Source organism: Acipenser ruthenus, chromosome 24, assembly GCF_902713425.1.
Source record: "Acipenser ruthenus chromosome 24, fAciRut3.2 maternal haplotype, whole genome shotgun sequence".
In the NCBI taxonomy this organism is placed as follows: domain Eukaryota; kingdom Metazoa; phylum Chordata; class Actinopteri; order Acipenseriformes; family Acipenseridae; genus Acipenser; species Acipenser ruthenus.
In genome coordinates, this window is record NC_081212.1 from 26,652,039 (window position 1) to 26,674,807 (window position 22,769).

At 42.5% G+C, this 22,769-nt stretch overlaps 3 protein-coding genes across 4 annotated transcripts; 1 reads left to right on the forward strand and 2 right to left on the reverse strand.

Moving 5' to 3' along the window:
• Positions 1–68: 68 nt before the first annotated feature.
• LOC117429101 (large ribosomal subunit protein mL46-like) lies at positions 69–2,750 on the reverse strand. 2 transcript variants are annotated; one of them, XM_034048285.3, is made up of 4 exons: positions 2,459–2,750; positions 1,695–1,917; positions 810–983; positions 69–588 (listed from the first exon to the last, which is right to left on the reverse strand). In XM_034048285.3, exons 1-4 carry the CDS (start codon positions 2,717–2,719, stop codon positions 341–343), a joined length of 906 nt encoding a protein of 301 aa, XP_033904176.3. In that variant the 5' UTR covers positions 2,720–2,750; the 3' UTR covers positions 69–340. The 2 variants fall into 2 exon arrangements, with proteins under 2 accessions (XP_033904176.3, XP_033904177.3); XM_034048286.3 differs by having other exon boundaries at positions 1,725–1,917; positions 2,459–2,749.
• A 239-nt stretch (positions 2,751–2,989) lies between these two features.
• On the forward strand, positions 2,990–8,928 carry LOC117429410 (small ribosomal subunit protein uS11m-like). Its single transcript, XM_058999035.1, has 6 exons — positions 2,990–3,169; positions 3,558–3,653; positions 3,907–4,005; positions 4,359–4,488; positions 5,252–5,317; positions 8,702–8,928. The coding sequence occupies exons 1-6, from the start codon at positions 3,102–3,104 to the stop codon at positions 8,807–8,809; spliced, it is 567 nt and encodes a 188-aa protein (XP_058855018.1). The 5' UTR covers positions 2,990–3,101; the 3' UTR covers positions 8,810–8,928.
• A 3,356-nt stretch (positions 8,929–12,284) lies between these two features.
• Positions 12,285–18,578, reverse strand: LOC117427773 (DET1 homolog). Its single transcript, XM_034046052.3, has 6 exons — positions 18,293–18,578; positions 16,569–17,353; positions 15,771–16,124; positions 15,493–15,683; positions 15,153–15,344; positions 12,285–14,817 (listed from the first exon to the last, which is right to left on the reverse strand). Exons 2-6 carry the CDS (start codon positions 17,295–17,297, stop codon positions 14,628–14,630), a joined length of 1,656 nt encoding a protein of 551 aa, XP_033901943.1. The 5' UTR covers positions 17,298–17,353; positions 18,293–18,578; the 3' UTR covers positions 12,285–14,627.
• Positions 18,579–22,769: the final 4,191 nt, after the last annotated feature.

Consider the following 22,769-nt stretch of genomic DNA (forward strand, 5'->3'; position numbering starts at 1 on the left):
AAGTTTCTTTTAGCATTTCTAAATGCAAGCCCTACAGAGTGCTTCATAGTTACAGATTACAAGTAAAATACTGTATAGAGTTTGTATTTATTCGTATTGTGACAATACAACAAAATGAAAGGGGGGCTCTGACAGAGAAACATAAAAAGTTACTTGAATTACACAAGGAAAGGATGGGAGCAGGGCAAACATCTGCAAAAAGAAGGGGGTTTTGTCTTTGATTGAGAAACCAAATCTGGAGACATCCTGCATTGTGTATCCCGTCTCCCCTTTATGAAGAATTACCACCCTCCAGTTCACCCAGTGCTGGTCATGTAGTCTCATCAAGTTGCACTTTTCATCACAGGTCCACCATGAAACGGCCCACCTGTTCCAGGTACTGTGGTTTCAGATAGTCCTGCAGTTCCGTCTTGCTTACCCACACATGGCCCCCCTTTTTGTTTGGGGCGAGGTCACCGCTACCCAGCAGGGCTTTGAAGAAAAACACCTTGGCTCCGACACAGCTTTCCGTCCGGACGTCCTTTGGGAATTTGTACTTGTAAACTCCACAGGGAGCATTTCCCAGGAACGTGGCTTTGATGCTGTTACCTTAAAAAAGAAAGAAAGAAAAAAAGAATTACGTGATGAATTACTTTCAAGATGTATGGACACCGTGTTAGAGACTTCAGAATGCAGCGTTCAGCACTGGTTCTGAAGGTGTAGAGGTGACAATGGTTCAACTGGAGTGTTTCAGTGAATGTTACTGAGGTGCGGGGCGACAGTGCTGGAGAGAGCTGTGAAAGGAGTGGTGTGGAGAATCCTTTCAGTACCTGTGAGAGTGGTAAGGGCACGCTCAGCAGTCTCTCTCAGGGTCTCTCCATTCTCCCACTGCACCTGTGGGAGAAGCCACACATCCTCGCTGCCAATCTTCTCCTTCACCAGCAACACCAGACTGTCCTCTAGACAGCGCTCCAGACAGGTTCGATCTGCTTTCTTGTCTGCTTCTGAAACACATTGCAGTTTTATCACCAATAATCACTGAAGCAGAGTGCACTTAAAATTCTGGTGATATTGTCAGCAAACCCTAATTTATCAGGGGACTTGAGCTGAGGGAACACAAAGCCACTTTTATAGAAACAGTGGCTTGAAACCTGGTCCCAGGAGACCTACATAGTTTGAGGCAACTTTGTTGTATCAAACCCCAAGTCTCCCCTGGTGTGTCATGCAGTGGCCTGAAACCTGGTCTCCTAAAACCAAGTTCCAAACCACAAAGTGACTGTGTTCCCTCAGCTTTAGGGCCATATTCAGAAACAAAACTTGCATGGTCATGCTCAGTTACTGTTTTTTTTTTAATTAAGTGAGCACGAACGCTCAAGGGTTGTTTCTGAATATGGTTGTCAGTTGCACAAGCTAACTTTCCTTTGCATACACATGGAAGACGGCACATCCTGCATGGCTTTATTTATTTATGTATTTAATCTGAGCATCATCTCACTCAGATTAGTGTTAACAGCATAGATGCGGTCATGCATAAAATGAGCACATCTGCTTAAGCTATTGCCAAGAGCGCAGGACCTAGAGAATCAGATGCTAGACCTGTGCATATCCACTTAGAGTAGGCTGCAAGAGCACAACCTGTACTGTATCAAAACAACTGGGCCAAAAACTGGCCAGAATTTCTCATTTCAGAGCAGGAGCTGCCACTTCCTAGTTACCAGAGTTCAGAAGTTGTTTTTGAATGGAACCTGTGAGGCGCTGGGCTGGCTTGAACTGTCGCAGTTTCTGGTCCCAGGTGTCTTCGAGGTCCTGCGCGGTCACGATGTCCTGTCCAGAATCCTCGTCCGAGTCGTAATCCTCCTCTTGCTTCCGGCTGACCCGCTCGGCATCCTCCAGCAGACGCAGCTCGTGGTCGGCCAGCAGGCTCCTCTCCAACTCAGTCTACAGAGAAGTAAACGTGGGCTTATCGTTAATTAACCCTGCTTCACATTACTGCAGTGAATTTCAAGACTTTAAAGTTTCAGAGACTGTTCTACAACATACAGAGTGACAACACACTACAAAGGTTAACCCTTTGCTGCCCAGTGTCCAATATATTGGACATTGAGACTATAGGCATTCATTTAATTAGGTATGGGAACATACTCTGGGCAGTAAAGGGTTAAAAAACAAAACACACCCTACATCCAGGAAGAGCCCACTGAGTGCAGTCAAATTGTGAAGCTCAAAACATAAGAACTGTCATCACAGCCATGTTTTATTTGTTATGTAATTCCCAGCGCGTCGCGTTACACCTACTTCCAAACTATCTGTTTTTGGGTCACATGCTACAAAACTTATTCTGCAAGGGAGCTTAATCAGTACATATGGAATTTACTATGAAGGGCCGCCCCCCAGTTCACCAACACTCTGGCAGAAACATTACTTCGCATGACCTAATCTAAACGTCTTTTATCTCGATAACTATTTCAGATGCTCACACCTGTTTCAGCAGCTCGGCAAAGTCCTTCTCTATCGAGCTCCGGTCTCTGGAGATGACAGCGAGTCTCTGCACAAAAACCGCTCCCAGCAGCCTCCACGGAGAGGGGCTTTCTAGCACTGCTTCGTTTGGCTTTTGAACAGCCGGCACCCGCAGCCCGACTGACAAATGCCTGCAGCCGCTGCTGGCGACTCCAGAGCCCGGAATCTGCGTTAAAATCCTCCGCAGAGGACGAAGCAGCACCCTCCCTACGGGCGCAGCCATCTTGATTTCACAGCCCCTTTCCCATAACCAACTGGCAAATAGCAGCGGGAAGTGGGAAATCTCAAAATGAGAACAGGGGAGTTGCTACAATTGTATTAAACATACACTCAGGTAATTGCGAACTGTTTATCATGTAGAAAGTCAAAACCGCACACAATAAGGCAGTATTCAGTATTACATTAAACTGGAAAGAGGGCTATTATTGATTTACAAAACTCGCCCCCTCTAGAACGTGTATTATGGATTGATCCTCATGTAACCTTGACATGCACTCACGTGACCCACGTTACATATGGCTGCAGTAATGAAGCGGAGTGCCGTACGGATGTCTTAGAAATTCGTTTTTGGGGAATAAAGTGGAGATTGTGTTCTTAATAATACCATGTATAGCGTTGCCAGGACAACGTGTCTGCGACTCTCTGCTCCTGTGATCCCCCACAGCTCGACACTGTAAGTACGACTACTGTTTGTCTCCGTACAGGCATGACACGGTCTAGTACTGTCTGTAGGAGACAGACCGTCCACGTCTTTATAGGCAGGGCATAAACAAACTGAATAGGATGGCGAAAAAACTATTGAAGCGCACTATTTTAATCTGAATGGTCATTATAGTAGTAGTACAGTACTAGTATGGAATTCACACTACAGGCGTGTTTGTCTCAGTCTCCTTGAAGCCTGCCTCACTGCGACTGTCATTGCAGCCCTTCAACAGTAGGAGTAGGTGTGTTTAAAATGCAGCTTGCAGGAGTGGGATGTTATACTACATGGCATGTTCAAGCGCTTGCATAAAGGATACTCCTTGTGTGTGATATTGCAATTCCTTCAATCCCCTTTGCAGTGTGAGCCGCGGGGTGTGTTCCAGTGCACAGAGACTCCAGGAGGCTGCAGAGAGTTCTGCCAGCACCGCTCCAGCAAAGACTTCAAGAGAGTTCAGGTGGGCACTCTTAATCTTTCATTGCCAGCGCTTGTGCTGTCCCTACTCAATGGGAAAACAGAGAGGACTTCAGTATCTGCCTTATGTGTCCAGTCCATGTCAAGACAGGGATGGCAATAAGACTCCCCTTGCATAGCAGTTTGATCCATTCCTGGTTTTACTAGGAGTTTAATAAGACACACCTGAGCTTGTTACCGATACACTTCATAGCCCTTCTTCTTCTTCTTCTGAATCCTCTGTTTGTTTTGAACAGTGTTTTCCCCCCACTCCCCGGACAGGAGAGCCTGCTGCGATGGGGGGGTAAGAAGTATGAGGAGCTGCCCATAGCGCACATTAAAGCAACCTACAACAAGTGAGTCTCTGCCTCTCCTCATTCACATTCTCTTCTGATTGCAGTTCATACCAAGGCAAAACAAAGACATCACTCTAGCCAAGACCTACAGTACATATTTCCCATTAAACAGATAAGAGGATGGAAGCTAAAATACCCAGTATATATCAAAATGAGGGACAGTGCGAGACATTTTTAAATCATTAAATACAAACATGTTTAAATGTGTTGTACTATCCTAGCTAGTTGAAATCTAATGAAAGACATTAGCACTATACAGGGGATGAGATTTGTCATATGAGATGTTAGCCGCTAATGAAATGCGTATGGTTAATGCATGATTTTTTTGTGACCCCTCCCCTCCCCTCCCCCAGCACACACATTCAGGTGACAGACCACCTGGGACAGTACATGGTCAGGACCTCCTGCGGCACGGAGGGGTTCAAAAATGTCAAGAAAGGCACCCCGGTCGCTGCTCAGACTGCAGGGATCTCCGCTGCGGCAGTAAGGAAACTCATTGATCTCCACTCTCATGCTCTGCTTCCTGTTTTCTCATGCAATCTTGTTATTTTCCTGTAGATGGCAGCACTTGCGCATTAGTCAATTTTAATTGAGGACCTGCAATGTTCTTTCAATATAATATTATATTGTTTATAAAAAAAATGTTCAAGATGTGTTTGTTTACTGAATCCTTTTTGAGCTTCGCTAGTCCAGTTATTCTATTTACCAGTTTTCCCAGTCATAATTAAGGAGGAAACCTAACTTGTTTTATTCATTTCTTTATATTAAAAAAAAGAAATTGCCTTTAGCTGTGTCTCTGATTTCACCCAGCAGGCATCCTTCTGTGTTCAGAACAGTAGAAATTAGTTTTGTTTTAAGGGTAGTTATCTATTGTGTTGAAATGTATTTTCTTTCTGTTCGTCTGTTTTTTTTTTTTTTTTTAAGAAAAATACAATTTCCTCTTCTGACGCAAGTCCCTCTCCATCTTTCTCACTTGCTGTTCAATATAAACTCCTGGAGTTTTTCTGATTTCTCCAGTATTCATCTTATTTCCAAAATTCAGAAAAGCTATATTGTCGTGAATGTATTATTAAAAGTAATTAAAAAAACATACATGAAACAAATGCATAATAATAATAATAATAATAATAATAATAATAATAATAATAATGTTAATGATCTCATGATGATCTTGGATCGTGTCCAGTGTGTGTGTTGTAATCTCTTGGGAGTATTCCTGATTCCTGTTCCTATCTCTCTTCAACAGAAGGCGCTGGTTAAAGGCGTGTCCTTCGTGCGTGTGGTGGTGAAGGGTCTAGGGCCAGGACGGATGGTAAGTCTGCTTACTGCTTGGTTTCCGCTGCATGCCTGAGCAGTGATTACAGGCTGCTCTCACAGGCTGGGGGACGAGCCCCTGCCCCTGCACCATGTCTGAATCTCAATGCCTCAGTACAGCCGCTCTGAGCAACAGGCAAGGAACTGCAGAGCAGAATCAAGCCAGTGAGAGAATGAATTAATGCTTCATGCTTCGGGCCCATCAGCCCTAACATCACCCATTTGTGGTTAAAATGTGTTTAATAGATACTGTGGGGGGGAGGGTCCATAAGCCCTTACGCCCATCTCTTCCCAGTTTTCAGATTCATTATTCACCTTTTAAGGACAGACACTGAGTGTAGCCTCAGTATGGGGTTGTATTCTCTTATCTGTTGGGTGCCGTGGGTTCGTAAAGCAAACTCTGCTTTGCAGTCGAAGGGAGATCTTTAACCTTTAAAGCTTCTTCCTTTTTACATTATTTTTTATTACCATTGAGTATTTGAGAAAGGCCAGTATGCTTGATTATCCTCTGAATGTAATTTGTTTCACAGTAGCTCCTGGCAGGCCGGGTTATCTCAGAGAACCAGTCTGTTTTATTTATTTATTATTTGTTCCGCTTATTTAGTTTGGAGGGGAAAACACTTTTTTCAAAGATGCGTGAGATGTTGTGTGGCACTCTCACAGCTAGTTTCATAGACCCCCTTTCCCATTACTCTTGGGCTACTCAATGTTAATTTAGGTTTGGTAATCCAAGATTAGAGAGAGCTATAATCAGGGTCTGTGGAACTAGCCGTCAGTGTCTCAGAAAACTAAAACACTAGATGTCTTCAAATACCTTTTGAATGTTTTTACTTTCCTTTGTTATTTACAATCATTCTATGGTGCTTCATTTTTGTGATTTGATTGTTTTTAGATATGTCTATAAATATCTGTACCTTTCTTTGAGCTTTATGGGAGAATCCCATAAACTTTGTTTGGCTATCAAAAGTAATTGGCATCCACCATTGTCTATTCCATATTTAATAGAAATCAGACTTTGCTTTTGATTTTTTATTCAACATAATATTGTAAATAATAAAACAAATGAAAATGGCATGGACAAAAATGATGGGACCGCTAACCTAATATTTTGTTGCACAACCTTTAGAGGCAATCACTGCAATCAAACGTTTTCTGTAGCTCTCAATGAGACTTCTGCACCTGTTAACAGGTAGTTTGGCCCACTCTTCCTGAGCAAACTGCTCCAGCTGTCTCAGGTTTGATGGGTGCCTTCTCCAGACTGTAAGTTTCAGCTCTTTCCATAGATGTTCGATAGGATTCAGATCAGGACTCATAGAAGGCCACTTCAGAATAGTCCAATGTTTTGTTCTTATCCATTCTTGGGTGCTTTTAGCTGTGTGTTTTGGGTCATTATCCTGTTGGAGGACCCATGACCTGCGACTGAGACAGAGCTTTCTGACACTGGGCAGTACGTTTTGCTCCAGAATGCCTTGATAGTCTTGAGATTTCATTGTGCCCTGCACAGATTCAAGGCACCCTGTGCCAGGCGCAGCAAAGCAGCCCCAAAACATAACCGAGCCTCCTCCATGTTTCACTGTAGGTATGGTGTTCTTTTCTTTGAAAGCTTCATTTTTTCGTCTGTGAACATAGAGCTGATGTGACTTGCCAAAAAGCTCCAGTTTTGACTCATCTGTCCAAAGGACATTCTCCCAGAAGGATTGTGGCTTGTCAATATGCATTTTAGCAAATTCCAGTCTGGCTTTTTTATGTTTTTCTTTCAAAAGTGGAGTCCTCCTGGGTCTTCTTCCATGGAGCCCACTTTCGCTCAAAAAGCGACGGATGGTGCGATCAGAAACTGACGTACCTTCACCTTGGAGTTCAGCTTGTATCTCTTTGGCAGTTATCCTTGGTTCTTTTTCTACCATTCGCACTATCCTTCTGTTCAATCTGGGGTCGATTTTCCTCTTGCGGCCGCGCCCAGGGAGGTTGGCTACAGTTCCATGGACCTTAAACTTCTTAATATTTGCAACTGTTGTCACAGGAACATCAAGCTGCTTGGAGATGGTCTTGTAGCCTTTACCTTTATCATGCTCGTCTATTATTTTCTTTCTGATCTCCTCAGACAACTCTCTCCTTTGCTTTCTCTGGTCCATGTTCAGTGTGGTGCACACAATGATACCAAACAGCACAGTGACTACTTTTCTCCATTTAAATAGGCTGAATGACTGATTACAAGATTGGAGACGTGTGATACTAATTAAAGAAACTAATTAGTTTGAAATATCACTATAATCCAATTATTTATTATCTTTTCTAAGGGGTACCAACAAATGTGTCCAGGCCATTTTAGAATATCTTTGTAGAATAAGCAATAATTCATCTCTTTTCACAGCTTCTTTGCTTTATTCTATGACATACCAAAGGCATGCAAGTATACATGATAAAATAGCTTTTAATTTCATCACTTTTCAGGAGGAATGAAGCATTATTTCAATGAGCTGTAAGGGTACCAACAAATTTGAGCACGTCTGTAACTTCTGAACAGTGCTGTCGCAAAAGCAAATTTGTTCCCTATCAGAATATTTGTAGTGTTTTTTGTTGCTGCTCCCCCGTGACTCTCCTAACAACGTGACACCAGGCTCCCTGCTTCAGTGCAGTTAGGTGTGTGCCTCTGACGGAAATGATGAGACACGCAACAGGTAACAAGGCAGAAACGAAGCGTGGACGATCCAGGCTGCTCTGTGGGGGCCGCTTCCTAAGCAGGCATGCTTCCAGGCGTCTGGAATTGTTGATTTGCGACGGGGACGGCGCAGCGCTGCATGGCAAGGAAGGCTGGAAATCTCCTCTGACATTCAGGATCTCATTCACACCAGCTCAGGGTGTTTCTGCCTGGGAGGCTGGGATATTTGTCAAGCCACACACAGTGCTAAATTAAGGGCAGGCAGCGACAGGCAACGGCTTTCAGGGAGGCACCGCTGCGTGCAGTGTACTGTAATGTGCTGTTCTGTAGCTAGGCAGATTTTCATGTTTTCCTACAATGTGAGGCGTTGTCAGGTAAGAGTTAAGAGACTTGGGACGCCAGCTTCCAATCCCAGATCTGCCAGAGACTTGCTGTGCGACCCTTAATTTGAATTCTCTCAATCTCCACCTAGAAGTTTAGAGGCAGAACCTTCCCCAGCCCAAGCAGCACAATTCCTCTTACAATGGTTTTCTGACAACACAAATTAACAGTGAAACATCCTCAAATATTTTTTGGTGGCAACCGTAACACGCATGGAAGTTAGTTCTACTGCATACTGGTGACTTATTTCCAGCGGCTTCTTAGACGGTTCAGGTTGCATATTAAAATGAATGTTCATAAATAAATAAATAATATATATATATATATATATTTTTCTTTCAGTCTTCCATCAAAGGTTTAACAATGGGCGGGCTGGAGGTCGTGTCCATCACAGACAACACCCCCATTCCGCACAACGGCTGCCGCCCACGCAAGGCTCGGAGGATGTGAGGCGGCGAGAGGGAGAGAGAATGTGCTCTGCATCCTCTCAACAGTGCACATGGACTTCATTAACCCTGCAACCCTGTTCACAATCATAGAATAAAGATTTCAGTTTTTTTTTTTTCTAACCTCCTTGGCTTTTTGTCTGTCATCAGAGAGTATGTGGATAGTGAGACAGGTTTCCCTTTGTCTTATAGCATGCTGGCTACGTACGTGTGTGTGGGTTGATCACACCTACACCGCTTGTTCAAGCCAGGTCATTACAATGGAAATAACCCCCAAAAACCTTCTAATCAGGTCAGGGTTCTGGATGTGTGTCTGTTAAGGGTGACATGCATGTAGTTTTATAAACAAGGGCACTGGGGTCTACAGAGAATTCAATTGTGACAGCTGCAGGGCTGCTCAGGCCTGTACTCCTAGGCATTGGAGACAAGGGTAGAGGTTAGAATAAAACATTTAAAAAGACGTGGCTTTGTTTAACCCCAAGCCAGGGATCAATGTAACCCCATCTCCTGTTCACTTCCAAGAGAAGACAAGAAATAAATAAAAATATAACGTATCCATTTAGGACTGCTGCCCTTTCCCAGGATTACATCAGGCGCTTTGTTGCCATGAGAACAGCAATTAGCAGGAACTGAGTTTCCAGGCAGGCTGTGGATATAGTAACCATGACAACCTAGGTCAGGCCAGCACTGTACATCTGCCTTTGCACTAGCCACTTCACAAAGCAGCAGCACAGTCTTGTGGGGAGGGGGCTGATGCGATCAGATACACTGATTAAACACAAGCATATGCTGTGCATTGTATTCTCACACTGGGTGTCACAGGTCGAAATACTAACCAAAAACCCTTCACACCGTTTCCATACAGGAAAAGGTCTACTCAACCGCTTACTTAGGTATCACACTTCGGAGGCACGATGTTAAGCACAAGAAGTCAATAATGAAAATGTTACAAAAGCCATCATTACATACAGAACAGCTCAAGTGTTAAACCTGTGTTTGAAAGCAACAGTCAGACCTGTAACTGTGTAGAACGACCTCCTGTCCATTGTGGCTACAGAGATGAACTCCCACGTATATATATTTCTCATACTGGTGTTAGCAAAGGTTTGAATCAATTTATTACCCCTTAGCAGCACTAGGAATATCTTAAAGGCTTAATAAAATACAACTTGTTGCAGAGGGAGACAAACAGGAACAGGTTTACAGCAGGTTGAAATCATGACATGAATTTTCAGCTAAAAATAAAACACAATTTGTCTTTTAACAAAGAAAAGAACTTGTTGGATCCAATAAAAGCCTTAATTTGTCTTTTTAAATTCTTTTTACTGACCCTTCAAATGCTACCTCTGACATCTAAAACAGCATGCATTGAAAAGAAATGCGTTCAGATTATAATGGATACAGAATATGAAAGCTGATATGAAATAACAGCTTTTATGCAGGGAAGCAATTGTTCTATCCTTCCTCTATTCAGATCTCCAGTGTTCTCTGCTTCAACACAAAATGTAAAAACACTTCAATCAACATTTTAAATCAGTTCAGGTGCCAAAAAGTCTTTAGAAATGACGAGAGGGCACCTAAATCAATGAAAGCCAATAATTATAGCACTTAACTGAATTAAAATGCTCACTGAAATAAATGCAATTAAGACAGCTAGTTTCTTAATAACCAGAGGTCAATTATGAACTTGGTTTTGAAAATTGATTTTCTTGGATGTGCTGTTCAGTGCATTGTTCCCGTGATTCAGATCTCGATGAGAACGGTTTGTAAATGGTATTAATATTCTCAGTGCAGGTATTGAGCACCTGACCCATCAGCACACATGTACAGGACTTCAAGACTTCGATTACATGTTGTGATCAGTTTTTCCCCAAAAACCACAAGAATTGTTGATTCCATGTAAACGTGGCGATTGCCACTCACAATTTCCCCTTGAAAAGGTGTGCTTTAAAGTGTACGCTCAACAAGAACTAAGAACTCACACCTGAGTGAGGCACTGCTGGGAACTGATCAATAATCAATCAATAATAATACATTCTAATACTGAACTCAACTGTGCATGCATGTTCCAAAGAACCGCCGTGTGACTGTACAAAAAGAGCCCCTCACCCACTCAGATTTAAAGCATGCATCGCATATTCCTCCTTTATATTAATACACACACACACCCCTATTGAAACCCCTGGTTTCAGATACTCCATCAATCATTTAGCTGGCAGACAGTACCGTTTCTTATCAGTTCATTACATTTCAAAGACAAGCCTTTTGCACCTGTCTGGGCGATATCTTTCGCTTTGTCATTTAGATCCAGCAACTCTAAATTGGCCACTGGGATATAGACCAAGAACCTCCAATGCCACTTGCAGGACAATAAATCCACCTAACAGTCTTTCAGCAGACACACACACAATGGGCAGTACACAATGCACAATGCAAGCACACGAAACACAGCCTCGGACACTGAAAAACAAAACCTGAATAAAATTGAAGCAACTCAGTCCAGTTGACACAGCATCAGACAAAGACACTACTCAGGTGATTGCATTCAGGATTGAGGACTCCAATTTGCGGCGCTGCTGGCTCTGTATTAATTTTGTTAAAAAACAAATCTCTCCAGTGGTGACCTTTTAAGTTGAATGTGTGCCTCAGGGCAGCAGCAGCAGCAGGAGCTCCACCGTGACAGCTGGCTAGACAATGACATGGCTCTTCAGGAGTTTACAAGGCTTGCTTACCTTTTAATGAACCAAAATTCAAGAAGCCAAGGATTACAACAGCAAGAAGCTACAGTGTGCCTAAAACTCTACCTGGGGTGAACCAATTTATTGAATATACACAGAACTTGTTTAAATGCATATTGTATACCTATTAAATGTGTATAGTATTATATAATTAAATAAACGGCTGTCTTTAGTACTGCTGTTTCTTTTTTTTTTTTTCTTGAAACACACACCCATGATTTGCTTTCAGCGTGTTCCAGTAATTGTATCGTATCAACCATGCAGTCCTCAAGTACACTATCAACTGACTGAACTCAAACCATCGGGTACGCAACCAAGAAATCCCTGCCTACCAACAGAGGAAGAGCTGTAGCAATAAAACAAGTTTATAATTTATAGTACCCCGTAACCCAACCCCCCCCCCCCCCCGTAATCCAAGGGTCACTGTGTACAGCTGATCTCCATGCACCTGCTGTCCTTCTCCAGGTAATTCCAGACATCTTGTATTCACAGAGTTGCTGCAGCTGCTTTGGATTTGGCCCATGCTGGGTTTAATTTAATTGAAGTTTATTTTAAAGGTACTGTATACACACACACCCTTTTGTTACTTACCTAACGAGTAGTAATATGACAGGTAATTGAAGCGATAGAAAAATCAACCTCACATGACACTCCCACCCTCCCCTCCCCTCCCCAAATAAATTAAACATTTCATCCCACCGGTGGCAAAAGAAAATAGTTATAAAACAGGGGAAACAAGGATAAATACTTAAATCTTTATTTACAACAGAATCGGATAAATATAAAATATATATTTACAAAGATTGACAATGTTATGGAGAATATAAAAACAATAAAGAAGTTGGTTCTTTTTGAACTTTTGGGTTAGGACCTCCTAAAACCAACCCGTAATTGACCTACATTATAATGGCACTGAGGGACAACAGCATTGCAGGGGAGGAGGCAGCCTTGTTACCAGCAAGGGTGTAATCAGACACACTGACAACAGCTGTTTATACCATTTCAAAAGAGAAAGGAGTCTTGGACTCGGGTCTATAAAAACACAATGGCTTGACACACCGAGCGCTTTCAAATCGTATTGTGCACACCGCTATCTATCAGCCAACCTAAAATAAATATCTGATTCGATTCTGCGTTAGACACTTAGTAAGTTTTTTAGAAAAATAAATAAAATATAATCCCTCTCTTGTATTTTACAAGATGAACTGGATCACGATACATCAGGTTGTAAACACTGGCCAATCTCATAATGTTAAAGGTCAATTCGGAGTCTATTAGGCAACCTGCAGGGATGAAAATGGTTGACTCTTTGATGCTGTACAGCTGTCAAGATGAAACCTCTTTAATTGCGTGTTTCTGAGGAAAGGGGGGCTCAAACTGGGGGGCACGGTACAGCAGCATAAACACAAAAATATTTATTGTGTTGAAATTTTGTTTTTTTAAATGACAGTGTAATTTGTATGCTACTGGAACAGAGCGACTGGTACACCAGTCCAGGTCCTGTAGTGCTGTACTGCACTTTTATTCTGATTGCAGTGTGGTGCTGTAGCTCCTGGAGTGCTTTTTCTGCAGCAAGACCTTTCATGTTCAATTAAATAAAAGGAACCCACCCACAGACACCCACTCACACTCACGACGATACATGCACACAGCGTTTCAATGCATTCTCTTTTACATTTAGGGAAAAAAAGGACTACATTTGAGAACAATGTTTAAAAAAATAAATTAAATACCGCAGGAGACGTCTGAAATTTAAAAGCTTAAAAACCAGCCTTTTCATTTGTAGTGCATCGTTAGTGTTAACAATTTTCATAACACCCCACTTTCCTCATGTTGTACATGTTAGTGTACCAGAGGATGTCATTTTCTGTTAATATATACTGTAGTGTGCCTATACAGCAGTAACACATGTATGAGCTGCTTCTGTATGAGAACACCCCGTTGCTTCTGTTGGTTTGATTTGTTGTGCATATGAAATCAAACCACTGGAACTGAAAACCTTGAAAAAATAAGCTAATTAGTGATTGTCTAAATTTAATTGACAACTTTAATCAGCCATCCATGCCATTAATTAAAAACAGTAAGAGAAAAGGCACACATAGCCACACATATGTGCAGGAGACTGTTTAAGATGCCTAACTAAAAGCACAAAGTGGTCTAACATTTTCACACAAGTGCCTATTGTTTCTATATCACTGATTACAGACTACAAATTGAAATTCTCACACCCTGAGGTTTTCATGCAGGTAGGTATAAAAGATACAATTGACAAATCTGGAGGTGTTTGAATACATGTGCACACTACTGTACGATTTTCAACCAATGACAGGTGATTGATGTGAACCTCAAAGGCATTTTAATGTATCAGTGTTTGGGTCTTATGTGATGTGATTTCAAATGCACTAGTTTTAATAGAACCTGTATGAAACACAAACCTGTGCCTAATACACATTCTGGTCACGTGTGTGGCCAACGACAATGTTAAAATGCACAACAGGGCACAATATAAATTGACACCTGTTTGGCATGTAAAAAATATATTTAAAAAGTAAAACAAGCTCTCAGCTGCTTTGTAAAGAAGAAATTAAAAAGTGTAACCTCATTTAAAATCCTGGTAGTTACACCGCCAAGGAGCGTGTAAGAACGAAACCCTAGCTCAAACATACGTTTTCATTTTATTGACTTCCAACCCCAGGCTTTTCCTGACACTGAAAACATTTTGGACCTGGTTTCATTGTTATTGATAATGGTCTGTCTGGACCATGGCAGCACAGTATGATGTGGTACAGTTCATCCGTTTAAAAACACTATTAGACAGTTTTCTCTTTCCATGACTGAAGATGGGCCCCAAGGCCAGCACAATACAGTCTTAGGACAATACAACACGTTTCTGAAGGCACCCTGTACTGCTATAGTGGCCACTTCACCTGTTTCTTCATTAAGATGCAGGTTCAGAACTGTTAATCCCAGACCACGCCTAAAAGCAGATTGATAACAGTGGAGTATGAGAAAACCTATTTGAAACAGGGACACTCACAACCCCATTGTGCACCAGTCAGTAGCTGCCTGTCCCCCTCAGGTCCTTCAGACACAGACGTGGCGCATGTGGAAGTTGACCACGTACTCTGCGTTGGTGCGCTGCACGGAGATAGCGAAGGGTTCAAAGGGGTGGAATGTGAAAGCCACCAGTCTACGTACCGCATGGTTGATAGGGCGACCCAAGAGGCCTGCCTGGATCTTAAACTTCAGCAGCCCCGAGTCCCGGGCATAAAACCTGCAAGGGAGAGAGAACAATGGGCAACTTCGGAGCAGGCCGAGAACAAAATGCAGTTACAGTGCTGGCACTGTCAACCTAAAACCCTAAAGCTGAGGGAACTCAAAGCCACTTTTTCAGGAACAGTGGCTTGAAACCTGGTTCCAGGAGACCTAGTTCAAAAGCAACTTTGCTGTATCAAACCCCAAATCTCTCCTGGTGTGCCATGCAGTGCCCTGAAATCTAGTCTCCTGAAACCAATTTACAAAATTTGTGTTCCCTCAGCTTTAGAAACAGGGAAAGCAATCTTCTTGTATAAATAGTTGGAGTCAGATGCATATTTAACTAAAGCCTACCGGATGGGATGGTCACCGCAGGTCTTGGGGCGCTCCATCACAGACACCCACTTGTCATCGTAGCTGAAGAGCGAGAGGTCCAGGTAGGGGCTGCTGCTGTAGGACTGGGCGCTGATGGGTAGCTGACCCAGGAGTCTCCTCACTGCTTCGGTGTGGCCGCCGTACTTGGCGTTCACTATCGTATCCTTAAACCTGAAAGAAGAACGCATTTTCTAAAATGGCATTCAGGAAATCCTTCTCAAATCAGGACGCTTTCGAAGGCCCATAATGGTTTAGAATTCTAAAACCGTGTGTTACACAGACGATTAGTACAGCAAAACAAAAAACAAAATAAACGGACCTGCGCTGGACCTGCCGTGCAAAGTTGTTGCTGGAGGCGGAGCAGGGGAACTGCACTGCATCGCTGTGCAGCGTGGCGTTGCGGAACAGGTCACAAAAGTTCTCAAACAGCTCGAGCAGCTCGTCCGACGTGTTCTCAAACACAGCCATCACCTCCGTCGACACCATGTTGTATACCACGAAGAAAGATGGCTGGAGAGAGACAGAGAGAGAGAGAACGGCTCTGGTAGACTAAGCTTTCATGTTGCTATTTATATGTACCCACCCTACACTATGTACCTGGGAGGGGTCCGTGACTCGCAGGGTGACCACGTCCTCGCTGGTGTACTTGATGAAGAGATGGTGCTCGTCCAGCAGCTGCATCTTCCACATGCGCAGCTGCCGCAGCTGGTCAAAGTACTGGAAGAAGCGGCGTTTGGCGGTGGCACTGCCGTCCCGTTCCGCCCGCCGCCACAGGTACACCATCAGCCGGTGCTTCAGAGAGTTGATGGTCTTCTCCTTGTAGAGCCGCGAGAACCCCGGCTGCCCTTCAGCCTGCGCCTCGGGGTACACAGCCGACAGGGTCAAGAGGTCGTCCTCGTAGCAGAATCGGCCAATCGTCCGAACGTCCAAGAAGGTGCCCTCTGGAGTCACCTTGGGGTCAAATACATACACGTTTTATAAAAGCGGTCATGCGTTATGTGGCAATACTAGTGTTCTATACAGCCATTTCAATAATGATGCATTTGCTACATTCATGACGTTGATAAGTATAATGGCACATGCTAACTTTTTGTGGTGTTGCATCTATGCCTATACACAAGTGTCAGATTTTTAAAAGATCTTGGACTTGTCAGTTGTCTGATACCGATGACTTACCCAGTGTAACAAATGTTACATTTTAATGCAATGGCCCTTTAGTACCTACCTACATGTTAGTGCAGTGACCTGCATCACCACCAGTTTTGCACTTCTCACAATTCCAGTTACATCTCTGCCAAGGTATAATGTGAGACACACACACACTAACACAGCAACAGCAGGGTAATGGGACACTCCCATATGAAGTAAAGGAGATCAGTTTTGTGTTTAAAATACCTGAAAGACGTGGATGGTCTGCTGCTGCACGGAGAGCACTGCCAGGATGTTACGGTAGAGGTAGAGCCCCTGGTTGTGGGACAGGATGATCTTGTCGCACTTGAAGGCGCGGGTGTCACAGAGGCGGCCCGTGTGGAGGTCTATGATGTGCAGGGAGTAGTCCTCCAGGGGCGAGCGGGGGTTAGGGGTGACTGACTCGTTGTTGCGGTACACCTCGAAAAAGTGCGGGTGGGGCTCCTCCGGGAGGTAAGCTGCCGAGCCCACAAGGACGTACCGGCAGTCGTCCGTGAAGAGGCTGCACTCGCGATTCAGGTGCTCCCCGTTGGATGCCACATTGGTGACGTGCATAAGAGAAAAGAAACGTTCAAAGAGGCGCCCGCGAATGTTAAGGGACCGCTGGTCGTTGCCGTTAGCTAAGGTCTCCCCCTCCTGGCCCCAGAGCAGGTCCTCCGCCGCCTGGCAGCCCTGGTACTCATAGATCTCCAGCGAGGTCTGGTCCGCGGAGAAGGCAATGAAGCAGTGGCCGTCTGGGGAGAACTTGCGCAGGAAGCAGGGGGGCTTCTCCACGTTCACTACCGTGAAGTTGGAGAACAAGTTCTGGTGAAAGCAGCGCACTCGGTACCAGTGAGCCCCGGCCCTGCCCGAGCAGACCCGCCGCTGCTCCAGCCGGTGGACCACATTCTGGTTCTGGATCCGACGGGGCTTTAGTGTAGGGCACTCATCCTCCATCTTACTGACTGCTGGGGAGGTCTAGTGGGATGGGTTACATGGTTTCTTTAAAACCACTACAAAAGATCCATACAAAAAGTAATGTTAAATTAATAAGAGGTGCTGGATTTCACGGTTATCAACACACCCAATTAGTGTTTATATTACACAAATGGCCTCACAGCCCAGTGTTATTTCACTTTTAAAATAGCTTAAATATGGAAGTGAGGTCATAGGATCCAACCAGTGTAGTCCTGTAAGGATTTTTAATGGGTCATGGCATATCAGAGCATTTGTTTTGTTTAAGCCATTTTATAATTTTAAATACAAGTCACCTTGCACTAAAGCAACAATGAGTCACTGCGACCACACTGGTTCTAAACCTACACTTTATTTTACATTTGTCAGTTGTTTGTACACACACTTTAAAACTCAGCTACCACGAATATAATGTGTACTGGCCTAAACTACTTTCTTGAACCCATTAAGTGCCCTTGTCCTCATTTGAGGACAGGCTACTTTGTAATTTTTTAAGCATATCTAACTGGCATCTGTTATTTTAATTCTCTCTAACTCTTTTAACCGCAAAAGCTATGTTTAAATGTTAATGTATCAACTTAACTTGGTCCTTAAATGGGTTGAAAATCAAATCGACATAAATTTGAAGGTGCTCGGTGATCTCACAAACAAAGGTCCAATCCTCACAAAAATATATCATTACATTTTAAATTTAAAAAAATAATAATAATTTGGAAAAGAATAACATTAAAAAACTTGAAGTGGAGAATATTTGGGCTTGTTTAACTTTAATCGTCGATAAATAAAATACAAATGAAACGGATTAAAAATCTATTAAAAACGTAACAGTTTGACAGCCAAGTTGTAATGTCTGCAGTGCAAGTGGTTAACCTGAGCCTTCACTACACAGTTAGGTTACATTCAACTTGTAAACAAATGCAACGGCGCTAATTTTTAAAAAGCAATCTCTTAATTAATGATAAACCACGCCCACTTACCGACTTTCCGAAGCGCGCAGAGCCCTATTTTCCCAACAATGGTTTATTAGTTATAAAAAAACTGATAAAAATAAAGATTTATCTAAAAAAAGAAAAGAAAATTTTTTTTTTCCATTCTTGATTCAAATTCCAATGTAGCAAACGTGGCTCGAAGAATACCCTGCTAAGAATATAATTAAACGCAGTAAATTAATTTTAAAATAGTTTAAACCAGGTTTGCTCGCTTTCCTCTTGAAAACTAAGAAACCATGTTAGCTACCACAGAAATCATTACGGAAGATGGAGTAGCGCTTGCTCCTTTAGTTCCTCCTCTCTCGTGGTGCGTCTTCCTACTCACAGCGACCCCTGTCGGATGGAAAGCGCGGTACCTTGGCTTTCCCATTGTGCAAACCTGTAGGATTTGGCTAAACAACACAAGACATGTAAAAATATATTAATCAATATTTAAGCTTGAAACTGGTGGTAAAACACACTGCGATTATATAACCGTTCTATACAATTCAACAACCTTTTTTAACACTTAACTTTTATTCGGAAAATTTTAAGACTATCCTTTTCAATCATATACACTGCTGTGCAAAAGTCTTAGATACATTCAGGAGTTACAATATATATCGATGTTATAAGCATCAACAATTTACTCAAAGCCTCCACTAGTGTTTTCCATAATTATAGCAACTTTGACTATTATTAATATAGCACAGGTGTCGTTGTCCATCAAATCAACCGTATGAAGGTAACTCTTGAAATAAAGACTAGGATGTGTTGCAGTAAGAATACCTCTGTTAAGAAAGGGGAACAAGACTAAAAGGCTAAAATATGCACAAGAACACAGAAATTGGACTATGGAACAATGGTCAAAGGTGCTTTGGACTGCTGATGGATGGACAAAAACACCTGTGCCTTCTGCCAGTTCTGTTGTCAATTCAACACTTGTCTTCTTTCTATTCCTTAAGAATATTATCTTCAAGTATTGCTCATCCTTGTTAGACAGTTTTTTGGGTCTTCCAGTCCTGGGTTTGTCAATTACAGATAATGTTTCCCTGTACTTATGGATTATGCTTCGGATAACACACCTTGAAAATCGAATGATGCAAGCTATTTCACTCCATGTTTTTCCTTCTTTATACAAGTCAAGGTTGTTATAAGAGTAGAATTTCTGCATCCCTTACTGATATTATTGTTTTTGTATTTATTTGTATTTATGTATTTATGTTTTAAATTTGTGCTTCATCATTCTTCCATTTGTAGATGCTTAAAACATGTTGCTTTTAATTTATTGCAGAAAAAAACACTTCCAAGGGACCAAAAGCAGGAGAACTTGGGAGGTGGTTAGAGATCTTGTGGTAGTCATGGAAACCCACACACACGCAGTCAGTGATACAACATCATTTCAAACACACACACACCACACTAAGCAGCAATCGACAGCAGCAAACAGAACCGAAGAACCAGAATCTAAATTCATAAATCGAAATGGAGTATTCTGATGAAATGATTTGAATTCAGCATTGCCTGGATCCTATATTACATATGCTTATAGTCACTCCAATCTCCAGAAGAATACACAGATATTATGAAAGCAAGAACAATTATTCAGTTATTATTATTATTATTATTATTATTATTATTATTATTATTATTATTATTATTATTATTATTATTTTCTCAAGCTCTTAATTTAGGTAAGTGGTCTTTTGTGCTGTCTTAGTTCTACCAACTAATTTCTGTCATAACAAACATGAAGATGCAGCAGATACTGCAGGGTGTGGCCATTTCATCCAGGACTATTAGTAAAACATTGAGGCTGATAATGAGGGAATGCACTGAGGAGCCGAACCATAGCGTTGCCATGAGACCTGCCAGCTAGCTGTTATAGTTACGTGCCCATTAAATGAGCAGATTTAAAAATAATAATAATTAAAGTTACAAAAGGGAACAATGGTGGAACAGGGTTTGTCATTCAATCAGTTTCAGCCTGAAACGTAAAATGAATTTCCACTATGTCATGCGTGTTTAGAAAGCCAATCAAATCAAGACAAATAGTAATCAGTCAATGTGTGATGGGAAGGGGGGGGTGTGTAGTAGGGGAAGGCGGCTGTGGCAGGGGGTCATACACAACGACCCCAAAGAAGTCAACAGCAATCTGTATCCATCAGGGAAGTCACAGGGAGGAACTCCACCAAGCACAGCACTGATAATGTGGCTACATTGAAGCGCACCGCAATCATTATCATACAATACCAAGGCAGGCTTTTACTTTCATTGTAAAATATTATTTTCATAATCTTTAAAAAGAAAGAAAAGAAATGCGATGGAAAATAATGTGTTGTTCTGATATATCATTTTGTGTGTTGTCAGAAAGGCAGACCTTTTCTATTTTAAGACAAAAAAAAACACATTAAAGGGAGAAAGAAACCTACATGCTTGGCCTTGAGAGCAGCATAATGGTTTTGTGTCCAATTATCTCTGCCCCAAGTATGTAGATTATATAAACTGTAATTTTCTATAATAGCAGGCTATGAAACAAAATGGGTGCATGTTTGGGGAGCACTGGGGTTCCGAGTTAGTGCAGTGCAGTTACGAGGGTGCTAATGGTTAAGGATATATAGACCGTTGTGTTTTAGTCTCTAAGAGGAAGAGGGGAAAAAAGAACAAAGAAGGAAAACAACGTTCAAGTGCCCATTTCAGCCTGGAGGGTTTGTAATAAATGCAGAAAAAAAAACCATGTTCTTCTCGCTCAGGCTTTTAGCAGCTGCCAGCGATGCATTATGGTAATGGGGCAGAGGCGAGCGCTGCAAGGCAGGAATGCTCGGCTTGCTATTCAGCCTGGTAGGTCATAACCCCACTTGAGCTCCATTTGGCGTCCGCAGCCCAGTCTCTCTCATCCCAAGAGGAGAGGGGGATCTCGGGTATGGGCTGTTTGAGAAGGGCCCTCTCCAGTCTACTTGAGGAGGAGAGAGACGAGCTTCAGGGCTGAGAGCTGCAGAGGCAACAGGAGACTGAGTGAGGGAACGGGAGGGCTGTGTAAAAAAGAGAGAAAAAAGAGTGGTAGAAAGGCCAAGAAAGTAAAAAGGGCTCTCATCTATACTTCTTTCTTTCAATGCAAGTGTAAGGAACAAACTCCACAGGATTGACCCATATGGACTCAATAAAACAGAGGTATTGGTAACCCTGTTTGATAAATGGTGTGCTGCTTCTGACCTTCAGTCTTATAGGAACGCTGCACACAGACCCAGTCAACATCTGGGTCCCGCTGTGGAATATCTTTTCAGAAATAGTTTTTCTACTACTGCAAATGAGAGCAGATCTAATATTACAAACAGAAAGCAATACCATATCAGACTGGTTATTTGACTCTAGATTCCATTGAAACAGTTGAATCAGAACCTTCAATGTGTTTATGTTTGCATTGCATAGTGCATGCTAACAACACTGGATTGCAAGCACTGTTGACTGGAATGTTTTCCACAGACCAGATACAGCAATGTGTTGGTTCCCACCTCCCCCATGGCTGCGCCTCGTTACAGTGACAAATTCACTTGCAGCTGGCTTGTATCTATTGGTTTGTCTGTCTCCATTACCCAGGAGCAGTAAAAGGCAACATGACAACATTATTCAATTAGGCACAACAGGTGGGTTTGATTTATCACCTTTAATGCACAGATTTATGTCCACAAAGTATTTAAAGGCATTGTCCACAAATGGCCCCCATACCAACATGGTGTGGTTGCGTTGTGGTCCAGAAGGGTCACCTATATCTCTTCTTACTGAGGCCTTTAGCTTCTGAGATCTAGAAACATCTGAATCAAAGACTAGTTCTGAGATCAATCTGCTACTAGGAACCGGGCGAGCTTAGATGGGCCGAATGGCATCCTCTCTTTCTTTCAGTTTTCTGTTCTTCTGCTCCTACGTTCTGTTCCCTAGAGTGCTGACCCATATTCCAGATTCCAATCCAGACCAGCAGGCACAACTCATTCTTCAGCACTAATAAGGTGTGCCTGGTGCTTGGTCTTGACCTTTTATTCAGTGGAGTTTCCAACCACTGATCTGATTGAGGCACATGCTGGGTAAAGTGAGCCGACATGTGGTTTCGGTCAATGCATGCTAGCCAGATGAGTGTGTTCACTGAAAACACCAATATGCCTGATTCTTTGCAATAACTGTCGAAAGGGCATTGATGGACTCCATTTTAATCATCAAAGCGTGTTTGTCTCTGTAACCTTGGTAAATCTCCCTTAACTTCAAGCACCCAATCATAAAATCTTGCATATTACTAAAACAGACTCAAATCCAATAATACAGCACCTGTATTCAACTGTATTCCAGACATACAGCAGAAGAATGCTCTTGCTTAGAGAGTTAACATTGTAATAACCTTGACCTGAATGTCAGCATACAAGAGAAAAATCACACTGGTGCTGTATGTTTTGAAAAAAAAAAACTGAGTGATGAAGTTGATTTTTGAAAATGTATT